At 40.5% G+C, this 22,090-nt stretch overlaps 3 protein-coding genes across 3 annotated transcripts in view; 1 reads left to right on the top strand and 2 right to left on the bottom strand.

Annotated features, from left to right (window-relative positions):
* The window catches only part of LOC6735640 (toll-like receptor 8), a 74,609-nt gene extending 70,380 nt beyond the window's left edge, over positions 1–4,229 (bottom strand). Inside the window, exon 1 of the mRNA XM_016168713.2 lies at positions 3,536–4,229. The gene's annotated coding sequence lies outside the window, so the exon portion shown is untranslated. The remainder of the gene's footprint in view (positions 1–3,535) is intronic.
* Positions 4,230–9,261: 5,032 nt separating this feature from the next.
* On the top strand, positions 9,262–11,342 carry LOC6735638. Its single transcript, XM_002082520.4, has one exon. The coding sequence runs from the start codon at positions 9,408–9,410 to the stop codon at positions 11,214–11,216; it is 1,809 nt and encodes a 602-aa protein (XP_002082556.1). The 5' UTR covers positions 9,262–9,407; the 3' UTR covers positions 11,217–11,342.
* A 2,468-nt stretch (positions 11,343–13,810) lies between these two features.
* On the bottom strand, positions 13,811–15,328 carry LOC6735637 (clotting factor G beta subunit). The gene is made up of 2 exons (XM_002082519.4): positions 14,584–15,328; positions 13,811–14,530 (listed from the first exon to the last, which is right to left on the bottom strand). Exons 1-2 carry the CDS (start codon positions 15,316–15,318, stop codon positions 14,201–14,203), a joined length of 1,065 nt encoding a protein of 354 aa, XP_002082555.1. The 5' UTR covers positions 15,319–15,328; the 3' UTR covers positions 13,811–14,200.
* Positions 15,329–22,090: the final 6,762 nt, after the last annotated feature.

Below are 22,090 nucleotides of genomic sequence, written 5' to 3'. Positions count from 1 at the left end.
ATTCGAGTCCAAACTTATTTAAAACTATTATCTGGCGCAGCAACTCAAAGCAAACCGCACCGAACATGCCCATAATCAGTTCAAACAAATCAACTTTCCCGAAACGAGAGGCAAACGAAACCGCCGAGACCACCGTTTTTCAACCACCGAAATGCAACCACTTGCCTAGCAAAATGTGCACCACAATTGCAGCTGAAAAGCGGGGAAATCGGGGAAAATCGCCGAAATCGACGCAAATGAGAGGAAGGCAAGTGTGTAATGTGGTGGAATTATTCACATCACAAACGGATTTCGGACTGGGTGCGGCACGAACTAAAAGCCAACGGCTTAGCAGATAGTTGTAGGTGCAAAAAATTAAAGCCGGCAATTGCTTAAATCAAGAATTAACACGAAAGCATAAATTCGGTCAGAAAATGCATTAAAATATAATAGAAAAATAAAAAGGTAATGAGTATGAGCCTGATGACTAACATTATGAAGGTAATAGAATATACAAGGAGAGAATCCTTTTATCTTAACATTAAAAGATTGGCATTTAGAATACCTCCCATCCATTTATCCTCCAATGAAAACGCAGCTGTTTACCCACATTTTCCGGGAATAACTCCATTCGAGCCAACACCTCTGACACTTTCCCCAACTGGGCGACAAATTTAAAGACCCAAAACGGAAGTGTACGAAGTACTTACTTAGGCCGACTTAACTCGATTTACTAATGCAGTTCACATCAGAGAACTGCAAGGGTGGCATTTTTTACCACTCGACTCACACCCAACAATTTTGTGTGCGGGTGCTACCCGCCACGCACATCGCGGGTACTTACAAACACACAGTATACATCTGCACATGTAGACAAGACACCCCGTTGTGCCCGCACCCGAATCAATACGGTGACCTGCGTCGCGGGTGCCGATCATACTCGGCACCCATAACGGAGGGTAGAGAAGACAAACAGTCAGAAAAAGACAAATGCCTAAAAAGGGATGAGTGACAAAAGCACTTGTGGGTTTACCGTTAAACACATGGGTGTTTCCAAAAATACTCGGGTGTTTCGAAAAATACTCGGGTAATAGTCTCTATCAGTCTATCTACTCTTGTAGATAGTCGAGTCACAGACAAGATGCGTAACTCCATACGTTTTACACTCCATACGTTTATACACTATTCTTTCGGCGTGGCTCTAGACTTTGTCGAATACTTTGTAAAATATGCCCTTCATCTTATTATTATATATTATTATAATTATATATATTATATTATATTTTATTATATTATATATTATAAATATATATATATATATATGTAATTTAATTATATATATATATATATATATATATATATATATATATATATATTATATTATATATTATTATATATTATATATATTATTAACGTTTTCATTATTTAAATGTAAATTATAGTAAGAATAATAGTAATAGTAATAATGCTAATAGCCGAATCTATGTACATAATGTCACAAAATTCATTTCAAAAATGAATTTATGCAAGAATATTTGTCATTAGAGTATTCAGCTAGCGACTTGTGAAAAATTAGTAAGGCAATGATTCGAAACGGGTGGCACCCGACATGAGCACGAAATTTTTCTTGGGTATTCCCTTTTACCCTTCATTTCTTATACCCGTCGCGCTTCCACCCATACAAATTTTAGGCGCACAAAAAATGACCTGCGGCCGATCGTTGACTGTGCGTCCACTCACCCATACGGCTCTTGCGCAGCAGGCCTCGGGTGGTTTTTTTACTCGTAACAAAAACACAACGTTGGTAAAACACCCGAATATTTTCTGTTGCCGCAAGTAGGGTGTCAAAAAAGACGGGGTGCCTAGAGACCGAGTGTTTATCGGGTGGACGTAGAGTGCCAGTGGCGGGCTGCAGTTCTCTGGTTCACATCTCATTCACACTTTCTTTTCGAAGAGGTGGGCCAAGTTGTGTCAGCTGGCTGCGATCCGACACACTTACACAAACATTGCACAAGCTAGATACATATACAAAAGGAAAAAGGCACACATCAGGCAAAGAGGGAGAGGGAAGATCGCTAATGCGTAACGTGTGACAGTTGCTGTCATCCGGGCTGAACGAGATGGAGGATAGCTACGTGGGTCCACCATCTCCTTCCAGTGACCCCGCGACCCCTGTCTTTCAATAAACTGTGTAGGTGCAATGTTCTTGCTCGGCTAATCTGTAAGTGGAAATCTGTTTGCATTTTGTTGAAAATATTAAAAAGCAATTTCCATTCCTGTGGATTTTTTTTTTTTAATTAACTCAGGTCCCTCTTCGTTTTCCAAGCCACTTGAAAGTCCACTTGAGGTAAACTCTTTGCTCAGCGAGAGCGCTGTTTTCCTTTTTTCTACGTAAATATTTGCCAAGAATGTTTCCTACACAATTTTCCGTCAACTTGACACACACATGCGATGCTCACATTCACTAATTATTCTCCAAGCACTTGAACCAGATTTTCACCCCCACATATTTTGAAGAACAATGTTCTTATTGTGACTTGGGGTTTTCTAGAGACAGCTTTGGGTTAAGGTGAAACCTCAGGACCTTGCCTTAGTTACATTTTAATGGCTATATAAACACTTTATAAAGAATGTTCAGCTTTGAAAGTGATACAACAAGAAATTTAAATTTATCATTCTTAATTCTTAAACATTCTTTAAGCTTTCCTCTTACAAAAACATTGTATTTATGCCCAACAAACTAAAGAGGAATGTTTTGTCTGCATCCATCACTATTCGACAAAAAGTTCTGTGTTTAAACAATTGCCTTCGGGCCACTTGAAGCTGTTTCAATAATGTTCGATTTGAGATCCACTTTAAATAGACGCACGTAGCGAAAGGCAAACAAAGCTAGCAACTAGAAATTACTGTTAACAACTGCAGCAATAATATTTGTACATGCGTTGCATTTTCACGCCGCATAATTAGACAGTCGGGAAAGCCTTCACAGCTGCCGCCAACTTGAATTTAAATTCAATGCAGCCAGCGAGTGCAACACCAGCATTCACTTTAATTAGATGCCAACCGCAGTTAACGTAAAGTACCTTTGTACATTTATGCTAATCAACACTCATGGGTTGGGTTCCCTCGAAAAAAGATGGTACCCGAAAGACAAAAATGTCAAACCTGCCTGGCATTCGGAAAATGCCGTTTTGACCCACATCAAATTGACCATAAAGGTAAGGAAGTATAAAGGAGGGGCAGGAAGACTACTGGAAAAAGATAGTTTATTGACACCTCCAATAGATCATTTAAATAAGCATTTAATTTTGGATGAGTAATTAATTTTATTTTTTTGGTAGCTAACCAATTCATCCAAATAAAGAACCAAATTCCTAAACTTGCACAGTCAAAATCTTGACATGTTTGAAATTTACCCTCCAACTTTATACATTCCCATACAGAAATTCCATTCTGCTGGATAATTACTATCCCGTTCCGATAAGAATCAAATGCAGAAATGTGTAATTACAATCCTTTCAATCCCCTTCAATTACAAATTATTCCACCAACTCACCTTTTCGTAGATAAGCACTCGCAATACAGAGATTTCCAACTTCTTTGCAGGAACTTTGAAATTATGTCCAGGAATTTCTTTCAGGCTCAATTAATCCATTAAAATGATTGCTTTTATTGCATTGAGTGCGCACTTTGCAATCGTCTCTATAATTGCATTGATTCTGTGTGTAATTTTAATTGAAAATTCCTCAACTCGCACTCGTCACTAACAAAGCGTAAAAAGCGGGGATGAGCGCCCGTCTTATTCCGCTTCTTCACTTATTGAATTCTAACGCACTTTGGTCACACTTGCCGACAGCTTTTAATATAATTTCTTGAATTTTTCGGGCGGGGACGGGGTGCAAAAGTCGCTGTCAACGGTTATCAATCAAGGCAATTACACGCACACAAAGGGCCAATAAAATCTTTAAAGCCGAAGCAGCTTGTTTTCTTTCCGTTTTCTGTTTGAATTTATTTCGGTAACTTTGTTTCCTTCTCGTTAGCACTTTTAATTGTGTTTTATGGCCCAAAACTCCCAACTTTCCAGCACGCGCACTTCCAATTGGCCAGCGAACTTTACGTAAATTTGTACCTCGATGAGCGGCGATAACAGAGCATCTGCATCCGCGTGAACAGCCGCGTGAGAACCGCCTCCGTCGAACAAATTTTCCAAACTAACCCCCTGCATTTAGCGAACAAACGAACGAGCCACTTTCCTTACATTCGAATTTCCTTCGGCTGGAGTTAACAGCGACAACTTTAACCCTTAGCGGTTAACAGCGCGACTCATATGGGAAGTTACACGTGCGAGGGCAGCTAACAGTCCGATTTGTACGGAGCCAATCGGTTATCATTGAACAATATAACAGCGAACCAACCGGTTTTGCTCTCTCGGCTTTATAGAGCATTTGCTTGGAAAGTCGCATGCGATAAGTGTGAGAGAGGATAGAATTTAAAAGGCCTCGATGTTGTTGCTGTTGCACCACCAACAGCTGTTTTTTGTTTATTTCAATAAATTCTGTAGCATTGTCTGATAAGCACGTGGATTTTTTTCGATCCAAGTGAATTTATAAAGCGGCCACAGGTAGCGCATTTAACAGAGAATGTTAAGAGCTCTGATAACAGGACTGTCAGCAGAGAATCTTTTTTCCGCTTTTTTACAAACGTACATAATTTATATATATTGATAAATACATAAATATTTCTATCACTACCAACAGCATAATATTTTTCAATAGTAAGTGCCACCATTTATTTTAAAAATAAGTAGTATTCTATGCACTGCGGCTAGCCAACGGCACCCATTAATTAAGAAGCATCCAATTAGCTAAATAAATCCAGTTTGCAACGCCCTGTTGACCAAATGAAATCGCTCGCGGAATCGCTGAAATCATCCACACAATCAATTAAAAATTTAAAAACTCGCAAATTAATAAGTAGGCGCCACACACACGCTTAGAATGTATTAGATACTCTGGGGGTTGGAATAAACACAAATATATATCTAAGGGGAAAAGTATCTACCAACTCCCCATATTTGCTAAATCAGCAAATGTGTCGCCCAAGAAGGGTGGGCAAAAAAAGTGCACGGGAATTCTGCTTGATGTAGAATGAAACGCATTAATTTGCCTCGTTATGATTATTGCCACGCCATGCCACGCCCCCCTCACGACGCCCCCTTGTTCGCAGCTGAAGGAGATGAAGCTACAGAGAAAAAAAAATGCTAATCTTATGTTAAGGAAATATCTTTGTCAAATAAGTTAAAATGAGTAGTATATAACAACAAATAGTTTTTTAAAGAGTTTGTTGTAAATAAATTGTATAATCTCCTAAACTTATATTTAATGTATAATATTAAATAAAGATATCATAGGAACGCCAGCTAAGATCTTTAGGTGTACACTTCAAGTAGACCATATGGAAATGCCCTGAGTAATATGTTTGTCTGACTCTGCACAGACCAAACTGTGACCCTCAGTCAGCGCCCCTGCCCCTCGTAATCCCCCTCCGTGAGCCCCTGGCCATCCCCCCTTTTGGGTGGAACAAGGGAGTGTGGCGGGGGAACCACCGCCAAAGGCGCACGTTAAGCGAATCGTGCACACGCCCCATGACGATGATTAATTACCTTTTTGGCTGCTCGGTTCGGTGTTGTCTCGAATGTATCTTTGTATTTTGTATCTTGTGCACATTTCACTTATGCACGCCTCACGCTCCGAAGACGGCGACTTTTCGGGGGGGTGGTCCTCTCGAGGGCGAGGAACCTCTCTTTTGGGGGTTCGTTTTTCGCTGATGAAGTTGTATTATTTATCACAAAATGATTTTTCGCACTTTCTGCATGTCTGCGGCTGTCTTTCTTGCGTCTTCTTTATTTCAGAAAGGTGGGGAAAATTGAACGAGGAAGCAAGGAATAGACTTAAAACATTGGTTGTTGCATTCAGTAAAACAACAGTTTTACATTTTAAATTACAATATAATGAAAACTGTATGGAACCAATAATATTCAACCAACAACTTTTGTTCCATAATATTTCATTCCACCAAAACCTTTAAAAATTTACGGACCATGCTAACCACAAATAAATTTTAAACGCAATGGCCTTTGTAGATGCACTTTAGATCTACTTAAACAAGCATAACTTCATGGCTATAAATATACGACTCCCCGTGGCAACTCGACTAGGCCAGCTCATAACTCTAGATTGCATTATCTTAGGATCTCCAAATGTAGAAGACACATGTGTTGCTCCCTTTACTTTCGGCACTCCCGCGATTCCCTTCGAAATAAAGTGAGGACATATCAAGTTGCCCTTTTCGAGGACTGCAAATCGATTGAGGAACCCTGTAGGAGTAGGAGTTGCTGGGGAAGGGGTTTTGAGTATTTCACAGAAATTCGAAACCGCGCAAAGTCAATGAACCAAAACAAACGAAAACAAAAGGGGCCACCACCGCGATGGAAATGAAAACAAATACAATAGAAAAAGGCAACAAAAACGTACAAAATGCACAACAATTTGACATCTGTTTCAACAATTTCGTTTGGCGAAAAAGGAGTAAAAAAGTAAGGACGAAAAGGATGTCACGTAGATTGACTTGTACAGCAGACAAAAGGAGCCAAAAACTTCAATTCAAACTTGGAACCCACTCGAAAACTCCTTCATCTTCAAAAAAGCAAAACGAAATTCCCCCGCGTTCGTGTGACAAATGTCAAGGGTTAATGAGATCCCCTTTTTTACAGTACTCTTCAGAAATGGAGTTGTGTTAATTATCATCAACGAACAGGAGTTTAAACGCTTCATTAGACAAAACAGTGCAACCAGAAGACAAAGAACAGAAAGGGAATGGAATAAGTATCTACAGATACGAGGGGTGAAAGTGATACCAAAAGGGGAAATGAGTTTAAACATATTTAGTGAAAAATTCGTGGACATCGAAAATATCAAATTACCAAAACCGGGAGTTGCCTTCTCGTCCTAACGGGAATGGATTTTTTAGAGCAAAAGCAAAAGCGGGAGAAATAGGCATTCAATTAGTCACAGTTTACATGGGTGCGAGATACAGTCGGCAGATACATTGTGAAGATACATTTGCATTTAACTGATTGTGTTCTAGGAATAATATAAAATTTAAATTAATTTTAATATACAAATATATACAACTTTTAAGTCTATAAGATTTGATGAGCACAGCTTGCACATTTAAAAATGCCATTTATCCCTTGGCTATTCCCAGAAATCTGTTGCTTAATGAACTAAATTGTGAACTCTTTCAATATGTTTAATTGTGGCATTTCTTAAGAAAACGATAAGATCATTAATATGCATTGTATTTTGAAAAATGATTTTTTTGCATGCTATATGGCAAAGTGATATTTTAGCCGCTAATTGTCAAAGTCCACCAAATTATGCAGTTCCTAAAATTATGGAATATATTCATTTATTTTAATTAGCTTAACCTCAAGGCGAAGAAAGCGAAGAGCAGAGAAATAAGTTCAATGAGACCCCAAGGTTTGCCTTCTGGCAAGTGAAATGATTGATGGATTGGAGCTCCATTGTCTTCGCATGAGTCACTAAACCACGAGAATCTTATAGAGTGTATCACTTGCTGCAGTGACTCACTCTAGAATAAGGAAATATAATCGAAACTGGAATCGGAATCGTAAAAATGCAATTCAGATAGCGAAAGGGCGGAAAACAGCTGGGAAATTCGGGGCTAGAAGGTCGGGCTCAGTCGTCTTCATCTTTAATTGCTTGGAAAACAATAGTCTAAAAGGAAAACCGATGGAGTAGCGCCCCATAAACCATAAAAATGCATAATCTACGACCACTTGACACGCATTAAACAAAAACAAAACAGCACTGTGGCGGCGGCATTCCTACTTTTATGTTTTATGAACTTTTCGACATTTTATAAAATATTTTTTAGACGAAAGAGAAGGGAGATCTCCATATATAGTTGATCAAATGTTGTCCAGATAAGGAGTAAATAAAGCCCCATAGCTCTCTACCCGTAAAATTAAACTGAAACCGAAACTTATGTAGTGCTTTTTATGAATTCATATAGGGCTTCCGTCACACGACTAACTCAGATCGTAAAAAATGTACAACAAAAGAAACTTTTTCGTTCCGCCAAAAGAAAAAGCAACAAAAAATAGGAAGCAATGAAAAAATTGAAAGGGGTTTCATTGTCAAAATCACGTGCGTGCTGGAATACTATTTTTTCCAACTGGACTTGTAAATTTATTCGTCATATACAGCCGTTGTTCTTGTTATGCAGCTTTTCATGGGCTGCCCTATGATTTTCCCAGGGAAATTACAACTTTGTCATCAAATTCGGACTGTAAACATTACAACTAGCGTAATAAAAGAACAATAAAATTGGAGGAAATATTCGCCAAAGAAATTGAGTAATGAAATGCTTAATTATATTCAATAGACGAACTATTTACATCAGTAATTCGACAATAACTAAAGGAGCTATAAAGGGTAGGGTATAATAATATGCTAATAGTTGCTTAAAGCAACTGACCACATTTTTTTAATTTACTCCTGGTGACACGTGAAATTATTGCATAAAATTCTTGTCAGTCAGATTTTTTGCGCCTGTGCCAAAAAAATCAGCAGTTTGTTCATCCAAATATCGTGCATCAGTCAGAATAATTGGGGGTGTTCGCCATGGATGATTCATGATTAAAGGATGTGTATTAAATATTCATATGAATGTCAATTTAAAGCTATCTCTTTCGGCACAGTGTCACCCTCTCTTTCTCATTGACTGGTTATAGACCAGTTGAGTGCCAGTGTTGGCGGCTTTTTGTTGTCTCGGCTTTGGTCTGCATTATTGTTGATATAGCCCATGAATCCCCAATTGAAAGGCTTCCCTTACTTTCCTTTTTGAACTTTGCCGCCCTTGGAAACAAATGGGAGGGTTAAAACTGGGGGTTTTTGGGGTATAAATAAAAATAGATTTATGGCAAACAACACATGAAGTGCATTCAAATAGAATGAAAGGAGCTTTGTTTGGTTTTCGCCTGTCTACTCTTTCACTAAAGCTAAATTGTGAAACTTTAATTTATCAATAATAATTTTTGCAACAGGATAATTATAATGGAATGCAAGGCTTATTTAGCATGTAAAAATAAAGCTATAAATATTAAGTGTGTCTGCTTAAAGTACACTGATAAAAGTGTGCTTTCTTAAAAATCATCGATGAAAAATGTGAGGAATAACACAAAAACTTAGCAACACTTTCTCCGAATGGAAAACAACAGCAAGGTAACTCTAAATGTTGTCAAAAGTCGTTTGTCAGTCCACATAATTTTCCGGCTTGCTCGTTTCCCCAAATATTTTTTCGAGAACTAAAAAGTTATCGAAGTTTGTATATAGAAAGGGAGAATGTCGAGGAACCGAACCACTTTGCGCCAGTCAGAGCAAGTCAGTGAGAGTGGTGATGAATATGAAGAAGTCGCAGCAACAAGTTGGAAAAATGAGTGGGAACAGGGGGAGTCAAGGTCGCCCGCGGATAGCCCAGAGTTTCAGGACTTTGAGGACTCCGAGGATCCGCTAGAAGAATTCGAAAGAAATCCTTTGCAGCAGGAGCCTCTCGATGTGGCAGTTAAACCTAATTCCATCATCAATAAGAAGGCAGTGGAGAATCACAGGCGGATTTACCGACAGTTGGGCATCCATATCCCGGAAATGCCAAAAAACCATCCTCTACTCCATTATGCATTCGCCGTGAAACTGTTCCTGGCCACCGATAATAACTCCATTAACTTCCTCAAGTGGTCGCCAAATGGCCGCGAACTGGAGGTCGATTACCAGGCCATGCAGGAGCATTTGTCCAGCGGGTGTTCCATATTTCATTGTCGAAATATTTTGCAATTTACGGGCACTCTATTGGCCCACGGATTCGAACGCGTTTCATTGAAGGATGTGCGTAAATCCACAGTAGGTCTCTCCAACATCACGCTGGTCTATCGGCATCCAAATTTCGTTAAGGGTCAGTTACTGAAGTTGCATAAACTGGCCCAGGAATGTGAGAAAATACCTGAAATTTCAAGCCCGGGAACGGCGGAGCTGCGACGTCCACCTTTGCACCTCCCGAACTATGCCAATATTGCCAGGATGGTCCAGCGAGGAGATCTCTGCTCCACTTCCTACACATCCCGTTCTGCTCTGCAAGTGGCTCGATGTCATTTCCAAACTCTGCTAGGATATCAAGCCGATCTGGGTGTCCTTAAGGATCGCAACAGTCACGATGTGTTCAACAAGAGCATTATGACGCAACTGAATGTGAAGAGGGGGCGTTCATCTTTCAATAACGCCCCAGTAGACTTAGCGCCCAGTAAAATGTCCCTTGCGAAATTCGTTAAGCCGCACGAATCGGTGATTAATATCGGAATTGGTCAAGCTCCCGATTATGCCGGTTATTATGGCCAGGTCGAGCTAGGCAAAGTCACCGAGTTCTTCTCCGAATATCTGCCGCGCTATGGTAGCAAAATCACCGGCTACAAGGACATAGTTATGGATGCCACCAATAAGTCCATTGGTTTCCAGCAGAATCTGCCCATTGGTATGAACTACTCGGATGATGAAGACGATGCCCTACCACCGATTTCATCGGACTTCGACTTGGACTTCATGCCATCCACCTCAGCGGCGGCTATGCTGAAATCTTCAGGTCGCAAGGTAGTGGAGGACTCGGACTTGGAGCAGGCTATGCAGGAATTGTGCGGCGGATCTAATCTTAACGAGGAGGAGGAACTTCCACAGGCTAGTACCACCACTAGGTTTAAAGCAAAGCCCAAACCGAGAGCCAAAACCAAAGCCAAGCCCACGAAACGCCAAGCTAAAGCTGTCCATTACAGTTCCAGCGAAAGTGAAGATTTCAAGGAAGACGAAGTGTATGAAGGATTTAATTCTAGAAACCCAAAAAACATTAAGTTAAAGCCTAGTGACGAAAATGTCTCCTATACTGCTGAAGAAGAAACTGATTCCGAGGAGCAAGTCATCGAAGAAAGGACCGAAACCAAGGCGCAGGGTTCGCCATACGATGACGTGGACGACGACGACGAGGAAGAGGATTACTTAGACGAGGATGACGAGGATTATGTTTACAAAAATTTGCAGTACAGGAACGCTCCTGAACCGCCAAAAAGCCGACGCTATGATCTTCGCAACTCCAAGCGAAATCCTCGTTGAGTCTGCCAGTCATTAGATTTGTATAGTATATCTTAGGCAACTAGAAATTTTAATTTGTTAAATAAAATACTTGACTGAGTGGATAGTTCAAAAGCATATTTGTGCGCCACGCAAATAAACGTTGTTTAGTAACTTAAAAGAGAGTTTTATTTGTGGAGGTTTCATTTAACACATTTCCAAAGGCAAAGCTAAAGTGACCAACAGAACTTTTCATCTCCGGACCGTTCACCTCTGCCATATCTTTTGTTTATTCAACTTTAGGCCCATTCCTTTAACCATCTTCCATTGGGCATATCTAAACCTTCCATTATAGCTTTTGTTGCTCTTCTTCGAAGGCAATAAGTTTGGACATATGGGCAATTAAATCGCTTATCGCTCTTTGATCTCTCACGCCCTCAGTGCCCCATTACCGAGGCCAATCAAAAGTGTAATATCATCTGGAAATATCTTACCAATTCGAACCGAGGGCCAGCACCCACACGAACTCACAAAAATCGAAAACGTAACCAGAAAATAAAGAAAAAAACCAGACAGGGGCACAATCAGTCGGATGTTTACAAGTTTTATGAGCCACCAAATAACAAGATGAACAACAGGCAACCGAAAACGAAACCAAAACCAAAACCAGAACCAAAGCGAAACCTAAACGATACTTGATTTCGAAGGGATTTCGGATTTGCGGTGTACCTCGCACCGCATTTGCAAGAGGCGCAAAAAATAAGCGCTTTTTTATATAACTCAGCGTGAGGCGAGACACGATTTTTATCGTCTTTAATTTGCTTTTTATTTGATATCATATTTCAAGACAGCCGGACGGACCAATTCGGTTTGGTCCCACTCGCAGAACTCTGGAGCGTTGAAAACAAAAGCCGGGTATCCTCTTAGTTGCCGGCTCCGCTCCTCCGAAAAATCCCAAAACAAAAGAGGAGAAACCTTGAGTCAAGACGTCATAATGTCATAAAAATGTCACATACTTTTAATAACTTTATGACAGCTACAAAATCATAAACAAAATGCTCTGACAGCAGCACACGAACTGCGAGAAGGCGAGGGATTCTGCGGTTGAGTTCTTTTGGGAGTCCTCATAATGAGATGTGTCATGTTTTGCCTTCTGAGAAATGTTTCTGCTTCTCCATTTCGGTGGCTTTTGCCATGATTGCCCATCGAGGAGCCGAGTTGACCAGGCTGCCATCCTCCTCCCATACTGCCTTCCCCCAAGAGTCACAATTATAAACATGACAGGCTGATTATTAAATTTGATGTTTAAATGATGATCTAAACAGCAGGGATATTCGATAGTAGGGGTGTGTGTAGCGTGTGCCCAGGAGAATAAATCACTGAACTATACATGTAGCTTGAACTTGTAAACTTAACATTGAAAATGTTGTATTTTGGGATACAGGGTAGGGATTTGGATATATATAGATGCTTTGGAATCGTTTTTAACTTTCACGCACCAATTGAATGCAATCCACACACACCTCTTCGCTCCAAAGGCCATAATCTCAGCTTTAGTTTCAACACATAAATTCGCTCCAGTATTAAATTATGGAAACAGGAATAAAGTCGGGACTTTTGCTGCATTATAATGAAGTCAGAAATGTGAGGGTGGGGCAAAGAAGTTTAGGGGGGAAAGCGAAATGCCCTCCGAATGCAGAGTTATTAAATGCCAAGTTATTTGTCGTTTAGCTGGAAATCCATGCAGGTCGGCAGTACTTTAACTTCTGAGGCTCACAAACTTTTTTTGAGACTGCTTTATGGGTTTGAGTAGGAAATCTTTACGAGTTTCTGCCGGGGAGACAAATTTATTGGCAAGGCATTTATGTTTTCTTTACTGTTCGTATTTCTCTCTTCCCTCTCGTATTTTTCCCGTTTTTTGTCTGACTTTAATACGGAGTCGTAAAGTTTTTTAATGATTCAAAGCGGTGGTAAAACTATTTACATATGTATCTGCATGCTTTATGGGGGCCAACACGAATGTATCCCCTCTATAAGGTTTGGCAATTTGTCTTGTGGTGGGAAAATGCCAAAGGAAACGAGGTGTTGACTGTGGGCAATATAGTTACGGATCTAATAAAGTGGAGTCATAAAAACAAAGGCATTTAAGAGCTATTATATCCTAAAACTTTCCAATAATATCATCACTGATTGGCCATTACTCTTAATCAAAAGCGTTTTAGGATTTACTAATTTTAAAAGTTTCTTCAATTGGAATTCAAATTCATAACTTTTCTTTTTGCGCCAGCAAACTTACTAACCTTAACTCTCAATTACCAACAAATCGAAACTCAATTTACCAGTTCCCCTGAGTAAATAATTTGTTGTACATTTGTTAAAAACTTTGCGCTTATCTGTATGCCTTTTTCAAATCCAACTTTGTAAATAAGCTATACACTGTACAACTAGCCACCAAATGCGGTGAAACTTGCTCCTGTGAGTTTGGCGTGTCCTTGGGCTTTCTTCCCATTTTTGCGAGCAGGTAGGGAGTTATTTTATGATTGCACAAATGCAAAACGCATAACAATCAAAATTGCACAAAATATTCGCCAGCAAATCGGGATTTATATGTATGAGATATGGCCTCGTTCCATCTGCTTGGCAAACTTTTCACCAAAAAGGTAAAAGGATTCAAATAGCTTGCCTTCAAGTGTTGTAACCCAGTTTCGAATTGCTTTTTTATTTGCCAATGGCTGCAGTTAAGGATGTGGTTATGGATATGGATGTGCTCCCCGGGGGATAAGCTGAGCGTTTTCCAAGTAGTTTATGCAACATTTGCTAAAATCTAGCCAAAAAGTTGGTGAGCAACTTTTGATCGATGTGCTGCTTGGTTGCAAATTTGTGTGCACTTTGCATAAATTAGTTAAAAGTGGGTGCATAAATTGTTATTGAAAAAGCAGTTTGCATCATTTATGCTGCAAAATTATCTTAAATTTTAAAATATTTTTAAGGTGCTACAATAAATTATATTCATCTGTTGATTGAGTTCAGTAATCTTCCTCAGGATATGGCATGCAATGACAGCCTCCTTGAGTATTGGAGCCCAACCAGCGAAGATACTGATTGACCCTGGTGTAAACTCCAGGCGATTGGGGTCTGGCACATCCGACACCCCAGGAAACGATTCCCGCCAGCTGATATTGACCCGGCTGCTCATCGAAGGTGGTCTGCAGAGGTCCTCCACTGTCGCCGCTGCAGGCATCCTTGCCACCCTCCGAGATATATCCAGCGCACATCATGTTATCCGTAATTTGTCCAGGCCTATAGGTTGTGCCATTCCGACACTCCGATTGAGGCAGCACTACAACTTCAACTTCCTGAAGTTCATAATGTTATAGTTACCCATTCAAGCTCAAGTCTTTTTTCTTACCCTTAAGGTGTCAGATCCAAATCCTCCTTCCCTCTGAGCTCCCCAACCAGCAACTATACCCAGTTCGTGATCGAAATTGTACGATTGTACGGGCAGACAAATGGGTCTCAAACGATGATGCCTCATATCAACCGGTTGATTAAGCCGTAGAATTGCTATATCGTTATCAAAGCTCCGCGGATTATACAGTTCGTGCACCTTCACCCTGGATACGTATCTCTGGATCACTATATCATCATTGGAATGACTACGATTGTGCTCGAGAAATCGCAACGTGATTAGTTCCGGTGGTACGCCTTCCACACAATGGGCTGCTGTTAGAACATACAGATCATTGATCAGGGATCCGGAGCAATAGAAGCGATCGTAGATCAGAATCACAGCCATCCAGGGATATTGATGGACTCGGGTCTCCTGACCTCCGACGATTTTGTACAGGGTATTAATCAAGCCACAGCGACAAGTAACACAATCCCTTTCAATGGGAAAGTTTGCCACTGTGGTTCTGGATGTCGTGGTACTCGTACTGCTCGTTGTACTGCTGGTTGTTGTGGTTCTCCTGGTTGTTGTGGAAGTTGTTGCCACTACCGGAGTTGAAGTTGTCGTCGTAGTTGCAGGCAGCAATATTGAACCCAGCCACTCGAAAATCGTTCCTTCATTTGGCCGAATTCTGCGTTCGATTGAACCACTGCACAAGCCGCAAAATAAAGCGATCAAAATACACGGAAGCTTCATCTTCCTTGGACTTTTCACTACTAAACTGGATAGTGTGGCGGATCATTTATTTAAAGCAGAAAATCTGGCTGCTAATCACGTTTCATTCTATCCGCCAGCTGGCATCATGTGGCTGGGTAACTTTTCATTTTGGCAACACATTTTCCAGGCTGTCGCACAAATGAATTCATGAAATGTTTGCCAGCAAAGTGTAAATGCCTCGCAGGTTAACTAACAATCAGGGTTTGAACTGACAGGAAAAGGGGCCATATTTGTCAGGGGTTTTAGGGGGAATCAACCAGAGTGTTGCACTTTTCATTAATGCTAAATTAAACGGCTTTAATGGGGTCGGGATTTAAATTAAACATGTGCAATTTGAATTCCAGCGCAACTTAAAATCTGTGGAATTTCGTTATGAAATAATGCCAGCAAAGTAATTAGTTTTTGTTAAATCAATTTATTTGTAAATAGAACGAAATTATTTTTTAATGTTTGAATCACATTCTATACAAGCTTTGTGCAAGCTTAATCCCCACGGAATTTTGTAAATGAAAACCTAAATAAGTTTCCCAAAAACTTGTCCAACTATTTAGCCCATATTATGCAAATCAGCCGCCCAATAAGCGATCCAATCAAGACTCGACACTCCACATATTGCTGGCATGCCCCGCAAGTCTCCATTTTCCAGCGATTTTCCTCCGATTTTCCCGCCACTTGTCATTTGCGTCTGAGTAAGCTGGCACAATAATCTGTAATAGGCTTAGACATGAAATATTGACGCTTAGTGACCGCTTAGTGGATGCCAAATGACTAAGTAGTAACATCATCTCGGTGGAAAAACGCCAGACCCAAACTCCAAGTGTAATTAGAAGAGCTCTGGAAATTAGTGAAAGCATTTTCATAACAATTTTCCCGCATGTGTGTGAGGGTGTTTATGTATTTGTGGAAAACTAAGCCGCTTATGCGACTGTGAGCACAGCTTTTCGACTTCGACTAATTGAATTTGGGGTATTGGAATATCCATTGGGGCGTATCTGTAACCCCAGCACACGACTTCAATTCCGATGGGCACGCCCACATGGGGCACTAGGTTTTTCATGCTTCAACGCCCAAATGGTAACATTTTCCCCAGTTACATTTTATAGACTCCAGACTACGACTACCGAAGCTGATGAACCAAATTGAAGAGTTTAGAGGGGCAGCCGAGCATTTCCAGGGGGCAGCACCTCAGTAAATTGTCCAATTATAAAACTGCGTAGGCCAGGTAGCCAGTGGAGAAACCTGAAGACCACAAGACCAGGAGCCAAATCAACTCTACGGGGAACACAGAGACGCATCCACATGTTTCTGTCACTTTTGATAGTCGCTCCTCTCGCTTAATTGATATTTATGGAAATGGTCTTCTGCCGGAAAGTGGAGCACATGTGGGGAGATTTACAAGCCACAACATTGAACTTCATTTTGAAGTTGCGACAGCTCATTAGCGAGTGGGAGACACTCGGCAGCACTCGAAGTTGGAAAAACAATGCTGCAAAGCCGGAAAAGTAATCCACTGACCCACAACTGCAGGCAGCGGGTGGAAAAAGCGGGTGGAAAATCAGCAGGGGAGCCGCTTTTGCCCAAGAAATATATGGCTTAATTGTGGCAAAGTAATAAACATGTCCAGTCCGAGTATAAAGTTTTGGTTGCCAAGAAGTTTCGACCGTTGTTTGTGCTTGCAAGCCGCAAAAGAAAACCAATTAAAATGGCAGAGAAACAGAAGTCAGAAATTAGACGAAAAATAAATAACTGACCCAAGTTTCAAGAGAAAAAAACAGATAAGCCAAGTGGAAAGTTTAAATAAAAGGGTTAGGTTATAGTTGAGAAATGTTATTTACATTTAATAAAACTATGCATGTTCAAGCTTCTAAACAAAGAATGTTTAAATAATATGGCTATATTTATTGAATAATAAAGCTAAATGAGCCGCTTTTAATTGCCCAATCCGAATCCCTTTCACAATTCAAATATTCAATTGCAAAATAACTTTTGGATACTGGGAATTTAGGCTTATCTGAGTGAGAACCGAATGTTTTGCATTGCGTAGGCTGATCGGCGTGAACATGATTTAAACCCAAAGACTGGCAAATATTTATGCACACACACAATATCTTGACTTGTGGCAACTACTTAGTTGTCGAACATGAGCTCTTTGGCCGCTATCGTGACAGGATCGGGCTTTAAAATACGGCTTACAAAACAGCAGGCAAAGCAGCCAAAACATTCCAGCGACTTTTAATTAAAAGCAACATTTTCACAGGCCGCAGAACAAGCTTATTAACAGTTAGCCGACCCAAACTAAAAAAGAAGGGGGAAAAACGTAAAATAAGAAGGAAAACAACGTCTGTCAATTGATAAACAAGTCAACTGTCACTTAGGCCCAACATTGATAGCGACTCTGCGAAGCGGCCAACGTTAATCAGGCAAAGTGTCCGGCTCCAGCTCGGCATTCCCTCGTCCCCATCCCCATCCCAATTGGAATCCAAAGTGTCCTGCCCGAGGACCGGATCCAAAGAGCCCCAACTCCTTTCGAAAAACTCCACTTGTTGCTGCCGGCTGATGGCGATAAGCAGCGACACATGTCACAAGATTTTTCTGCCTTTCTGCCCCGTCGTCTCGTCTTTTCGCCTTTTCATTTTCATTTTGTTTATTTTTTTATTTTAATCAAAAGTGGAAATTAAACGCGGCTAATGAAGATTTTAATTGCGTGCAACGGCGAAATGAAGTTGCATGTGGGTTTTGTGGCCGTCTGGCCAGCATTACCACCATATCTATAAGTGTCTGTACATACATGTATATATACTCGCATAGAGAGGGCATGCAGCACATAAACTTGCAACTTAGGATTTACATGATCAGCGTTTGTTGCAACACGCAATCAATGTGCGAACGAGAGAGCTCCTAATCAACTTCAGCTAAGCCGCTTATGGCAGATTGTAAAGGACAGTGGGCTGCAAAGCTGAATTGAGTGGGCAAAAAGGGTGGAACAGTGGGCATTATGTGGCCAAAACCAACAGGAAGATGTCAGTGCAAGATGCAGATAGAGTCAGGAAGATGATTTTGAATGTAAACACGTAACATATTACAAAGACATAACGTATTCATCTGTAGATTTTATGGCTATTACTCGATTGACTTTTACATTCCACCCATTTAACCCTATACATTCCATTGTTACACATGCTATCAACCAGTTAAAGAGCAATTGATTGTTCAGAAAACATACCCATCGAAATCCTTTGTCGTGCACCCAATTTGCATAGAGCCGGCTTGCCCCAACCCCCAACAATTTCCGCCCCCAACCGGAAAAACGAAGGGAAAATGTGAAAAATGTCACGCTTCATTTGCTTTAACCGTTCAAACGGACACCTGGCCACAGGTAACCTTCAAAGGAGAAAGAAAGAAAGAGCCCCACAGTAGATAAAAGGTATCAGTTTGGCATGAGGTAGGGGGTAGGGTATGGTATAGTATGGAAAAAAGTCAACACGGCACACAAATTCCATGAGAGACGTGAAAACAAATCGAATCGGACAGATCGATTAGGCATACAAATGTGCAATTAGAAGTGGAAAGTTCACCGTGTCCACTCGAGATGGATATGTGTGCCTCGATATATGTATATATGGATATATGTATACAGCGGATATATAGATAGGTAGCTGCCCTTTGCCCAATTAGGCGTTACAAATGGTTAGATGGATGTCAGGAATCGGAACAGGAAGCGGAAACAAACAAACGAGTAACGAGCCGTGTGAAAGAGATGACAGCCAGGTTATCTCCATCGCATTTCCCCCTTTCGCTCGCCGGACCCAATTAATTGAATTAAATTTTGTGAGTAATTTTTTGTAATTTGCGCGCCATTCGGTTAACCAATGTCTGACGCTGGCCACAAATTTCAATAATTACCGACAGTTTTTAATTATCAGACAGAACGAGAATTTCGACAGTGTGAGGGCGTTTTATTGCCCAAAGTAGTTTGAACAGCATTTAATTATTATTTATGATTGTTTAGCGCCGTTTTACTGAAATTGATTTATGCGGTTTTCTCGTGTACGGTCAAGTTTATTAATTTGTTAAAGCCAGCAGCGATTTGACACAAAATTCCCCGCACCACCCACATGTGTGTCCATGTCATGCCGCCTGCCCATTACAATTACATATTAATTAATAACAATTTTCTTTCGAGGCGGGCGTTGATGCATGTAAGCTATAATTAACAAATATTCGATTTCATTGAAACTTTGGGAAGTTTTCAAGGAAAAAGGGGAGAGAAAATATTATTGTAATTAAATCTGTAAAATTCTTGTAGCTAACAGGTTGATTTCCATTTTTTTCTTCTTTATAATAATCTTCAGTAGTTATTTTACAATATATAACTAATAAGTTGCATATTATTCGATGCACATCCGCTTAAATAAAGATACTCCTTTTTATTTGGGTTAATTTAACTGGCCAGCCCCGAATGCAAACATTTCCTGCTTTCGCCAGTGCTTTTCTGCTGTCCCCGTGCTCCAATCGACCCCCTCCGGTTTGTCTTAACCCACTGATGACAGTGCAAATAGCCAGACAGCAGAGCAAACCCAATGAGCAACGCCTGCGTGAAAAATGCAAATCAATTCAATTAAAAAAGAACAAGAGCAACGTGCAACAAGCGGCAACAACCAGCAGTGCAGCAACAATAGCCGGGACGCATAGCCGCCAGGTAAGAAACACACGATCTGGATGCTATATGCGCTCCACTATCTGAAGAAAAACCCCTACCATTGTGCTAAAAGAAAAGAAAACGAAACAAAACACGCTCCATAAAGATCCCGAACAACAACAACGGCAACAAAAGCAACAGCAACGGCAACTACAACACATGCCACAAAAGTGTTGCAGTTACAAGAATTTTAATCAAGCGTTTAACACTAAACGCGCCACAAGTCGCAGAAGGCAAAAGACGAAGGCGACTTTTGCGGCTGCGCAGACGCATAAACAATTTTCAAATTGTTGTAGTTGTTGTCTCTGCCGCTGCTGTTGTTGTTGTTGTTGTTATGTCTGCCTTGCAGCCTTTTATTGGCATTGTGTTGTTGCCGTTCCGCCGCCTGTTTTTGCTGTTGTGCATAAATTAACTTGCCGCTTGTCTAGGCCCAAAAGCAACATCAACTTCCCGGCGCACATACGAAAAAAAAGGTTCTCATTTTCAACTGCATTTTTAAGATACTTTCTGATAATATAGGTTTTGAAATAAGTGAGAATCCTTAAAAAGTGTAAAGTTCTTACATGAGAAAGGTACTTTAAAATTATGAAAGTGAAGTTGGAGCTGATAAGCTAGATTTCAGCATAATTTCTTATGATGTAGTTTTAATTATTTTAGCTGTAAGTGATCAATTTTTTTTCCTGTGTGCGGTTTGTCTTAAGCTTATCTCCATCTCATTCCCCTCCTTTCGTTTTGGACAAATTTAAATTTGCATGACAGACGCACATTGATCATATTGGTGGGTTAAGAGCGGGGCAACCGGGGGTTAAACATGCCACAACGAGCTCCAACTGTGCCAAAAGGAGTCTTTCAATTTCATTCGATTCAATGCCGTTTCTTTTCCTTTTTCAATTAACCAAACATGCGGAGCACTCAAAATGTCATTTGGTTATGTCAAATGTTTTGGTTGCCTCCGTCTGTCTGCCGGTTTTCCCTGTCTGGGGAACAGAGAAAAATTTAGGCCAGCAGCATGCGTGAAACTCCCATAAAAAATCATTCAATAAATCACAACAAATTAACATAAATCTTGTTCTGTCGTCGGCGCTTTTCAGCTAGGGGATTTCAGCGACTGCAGGGGGCGGGGCCACTCAAGTGGAGTTCCCTCCTTATTCCACTTCGAAAAGCTCTTGTTTTGCTACTCCTGATGTTGATGATGATGTCGATCGTAAATCGTGAAAATTGACAAATGCCCAAAAGCTTCCACGCACTCAAATGGGCAATAAAAAATTATAAAGTAAATATTCTGAAGCAACGTCGCCTTCGCCGGCCCGCAAAGATGGAGTAAAAATCTTTATTGCATCTTTAACAGCAGCAAAAACACAACGCAGAACAAGTGTTGCGTAGACTTGATCGCGAAGAGGAAATACCCTAGATTGGCAAAAAAATCTGAATAAAATAATAAGGCGTCTGTTGCTATAATCCAATCTATATTTTATTAGTTATTGAGATTGATTAATTGAAATTAAGTGGAATGATATATGAAATTCCATTGTGAGACTTCACCCCCTTAAAAGGGTATTATTACATTCAAGTATAATATCATCTAAAATCTAACCGAAACAGATGGAGAAATTCTCCTGGTCTCGACACACACACTCACACACGTGCACTCGCCGCATAGATGACACAAATGGCACACAGAATGTATCTTTTAGAACGCCAAATGAGGGCCATAAATGCAAAGCAGACAACAATGTGGAGGCTGGCGAAGATCGGGACAGGAAGATGTGAAGTGGGGCCCCAAGGGGAGACCGCAGCGCACATGTCTGCAAAGTGTTAATGTGAATTTATGATGCATTACGCGCCATCGCCACTCGAGAGCCCCATATTCATATTCCAACCCATTCTCCAACTCGCATACTCATCTCATATACCTCTAACTGTCGTCTGGCTGCACTTTCGGCAAAGATAGATAGCTTCTTTTGCAGCGCAGTTCAATTTTTCTAGTAGCGTAATGAAAAACAGATTTGGGAAAGTTTTTACGATTTTTTTTCCGTTTGCCTTGGTCGATTT

The sequence above is a fragment of the Drosophila simulans genome, chromosome 2R (assembly GCF_016746395.2).
Source record: "Drosophila simulans strain w501 chromosome 2R, Prin_Dsim_3.1, whole genome shotgun sequence".
NCBI lineage: Eukaryota > Metazoa > Arthropoda > Insecta > Diptera > Drosophilidae > Drosophila > Drosophila simulans.
This window is presented reverse-complemented; position numbering and strand designations above follow the sequence as displayed.

Coding starts and splice junctions, on each gene's coding strand:
- LOC6735637 (XM_002082519.4), bottom strand. CDS start 15,318: ATGAAGCTTCCGTGTATTTTGATCGCTTTATTTTGCGGCTTGTGCAGT. Junction 14,531..14,583: donor TTGGATCTGACACCTTAAGG/GTAAGAAAAAAG, acceptor TATGAACTTCAG/GAAGTTGAAGTTGTAGTGCT.
- LOC6735638 (XM_002082520.4), top strand. CDS start 9,408: ATGTCGAGGAACCGAACCACTTTGCGCCAGTCAGAGCAAGTCAGTGAG.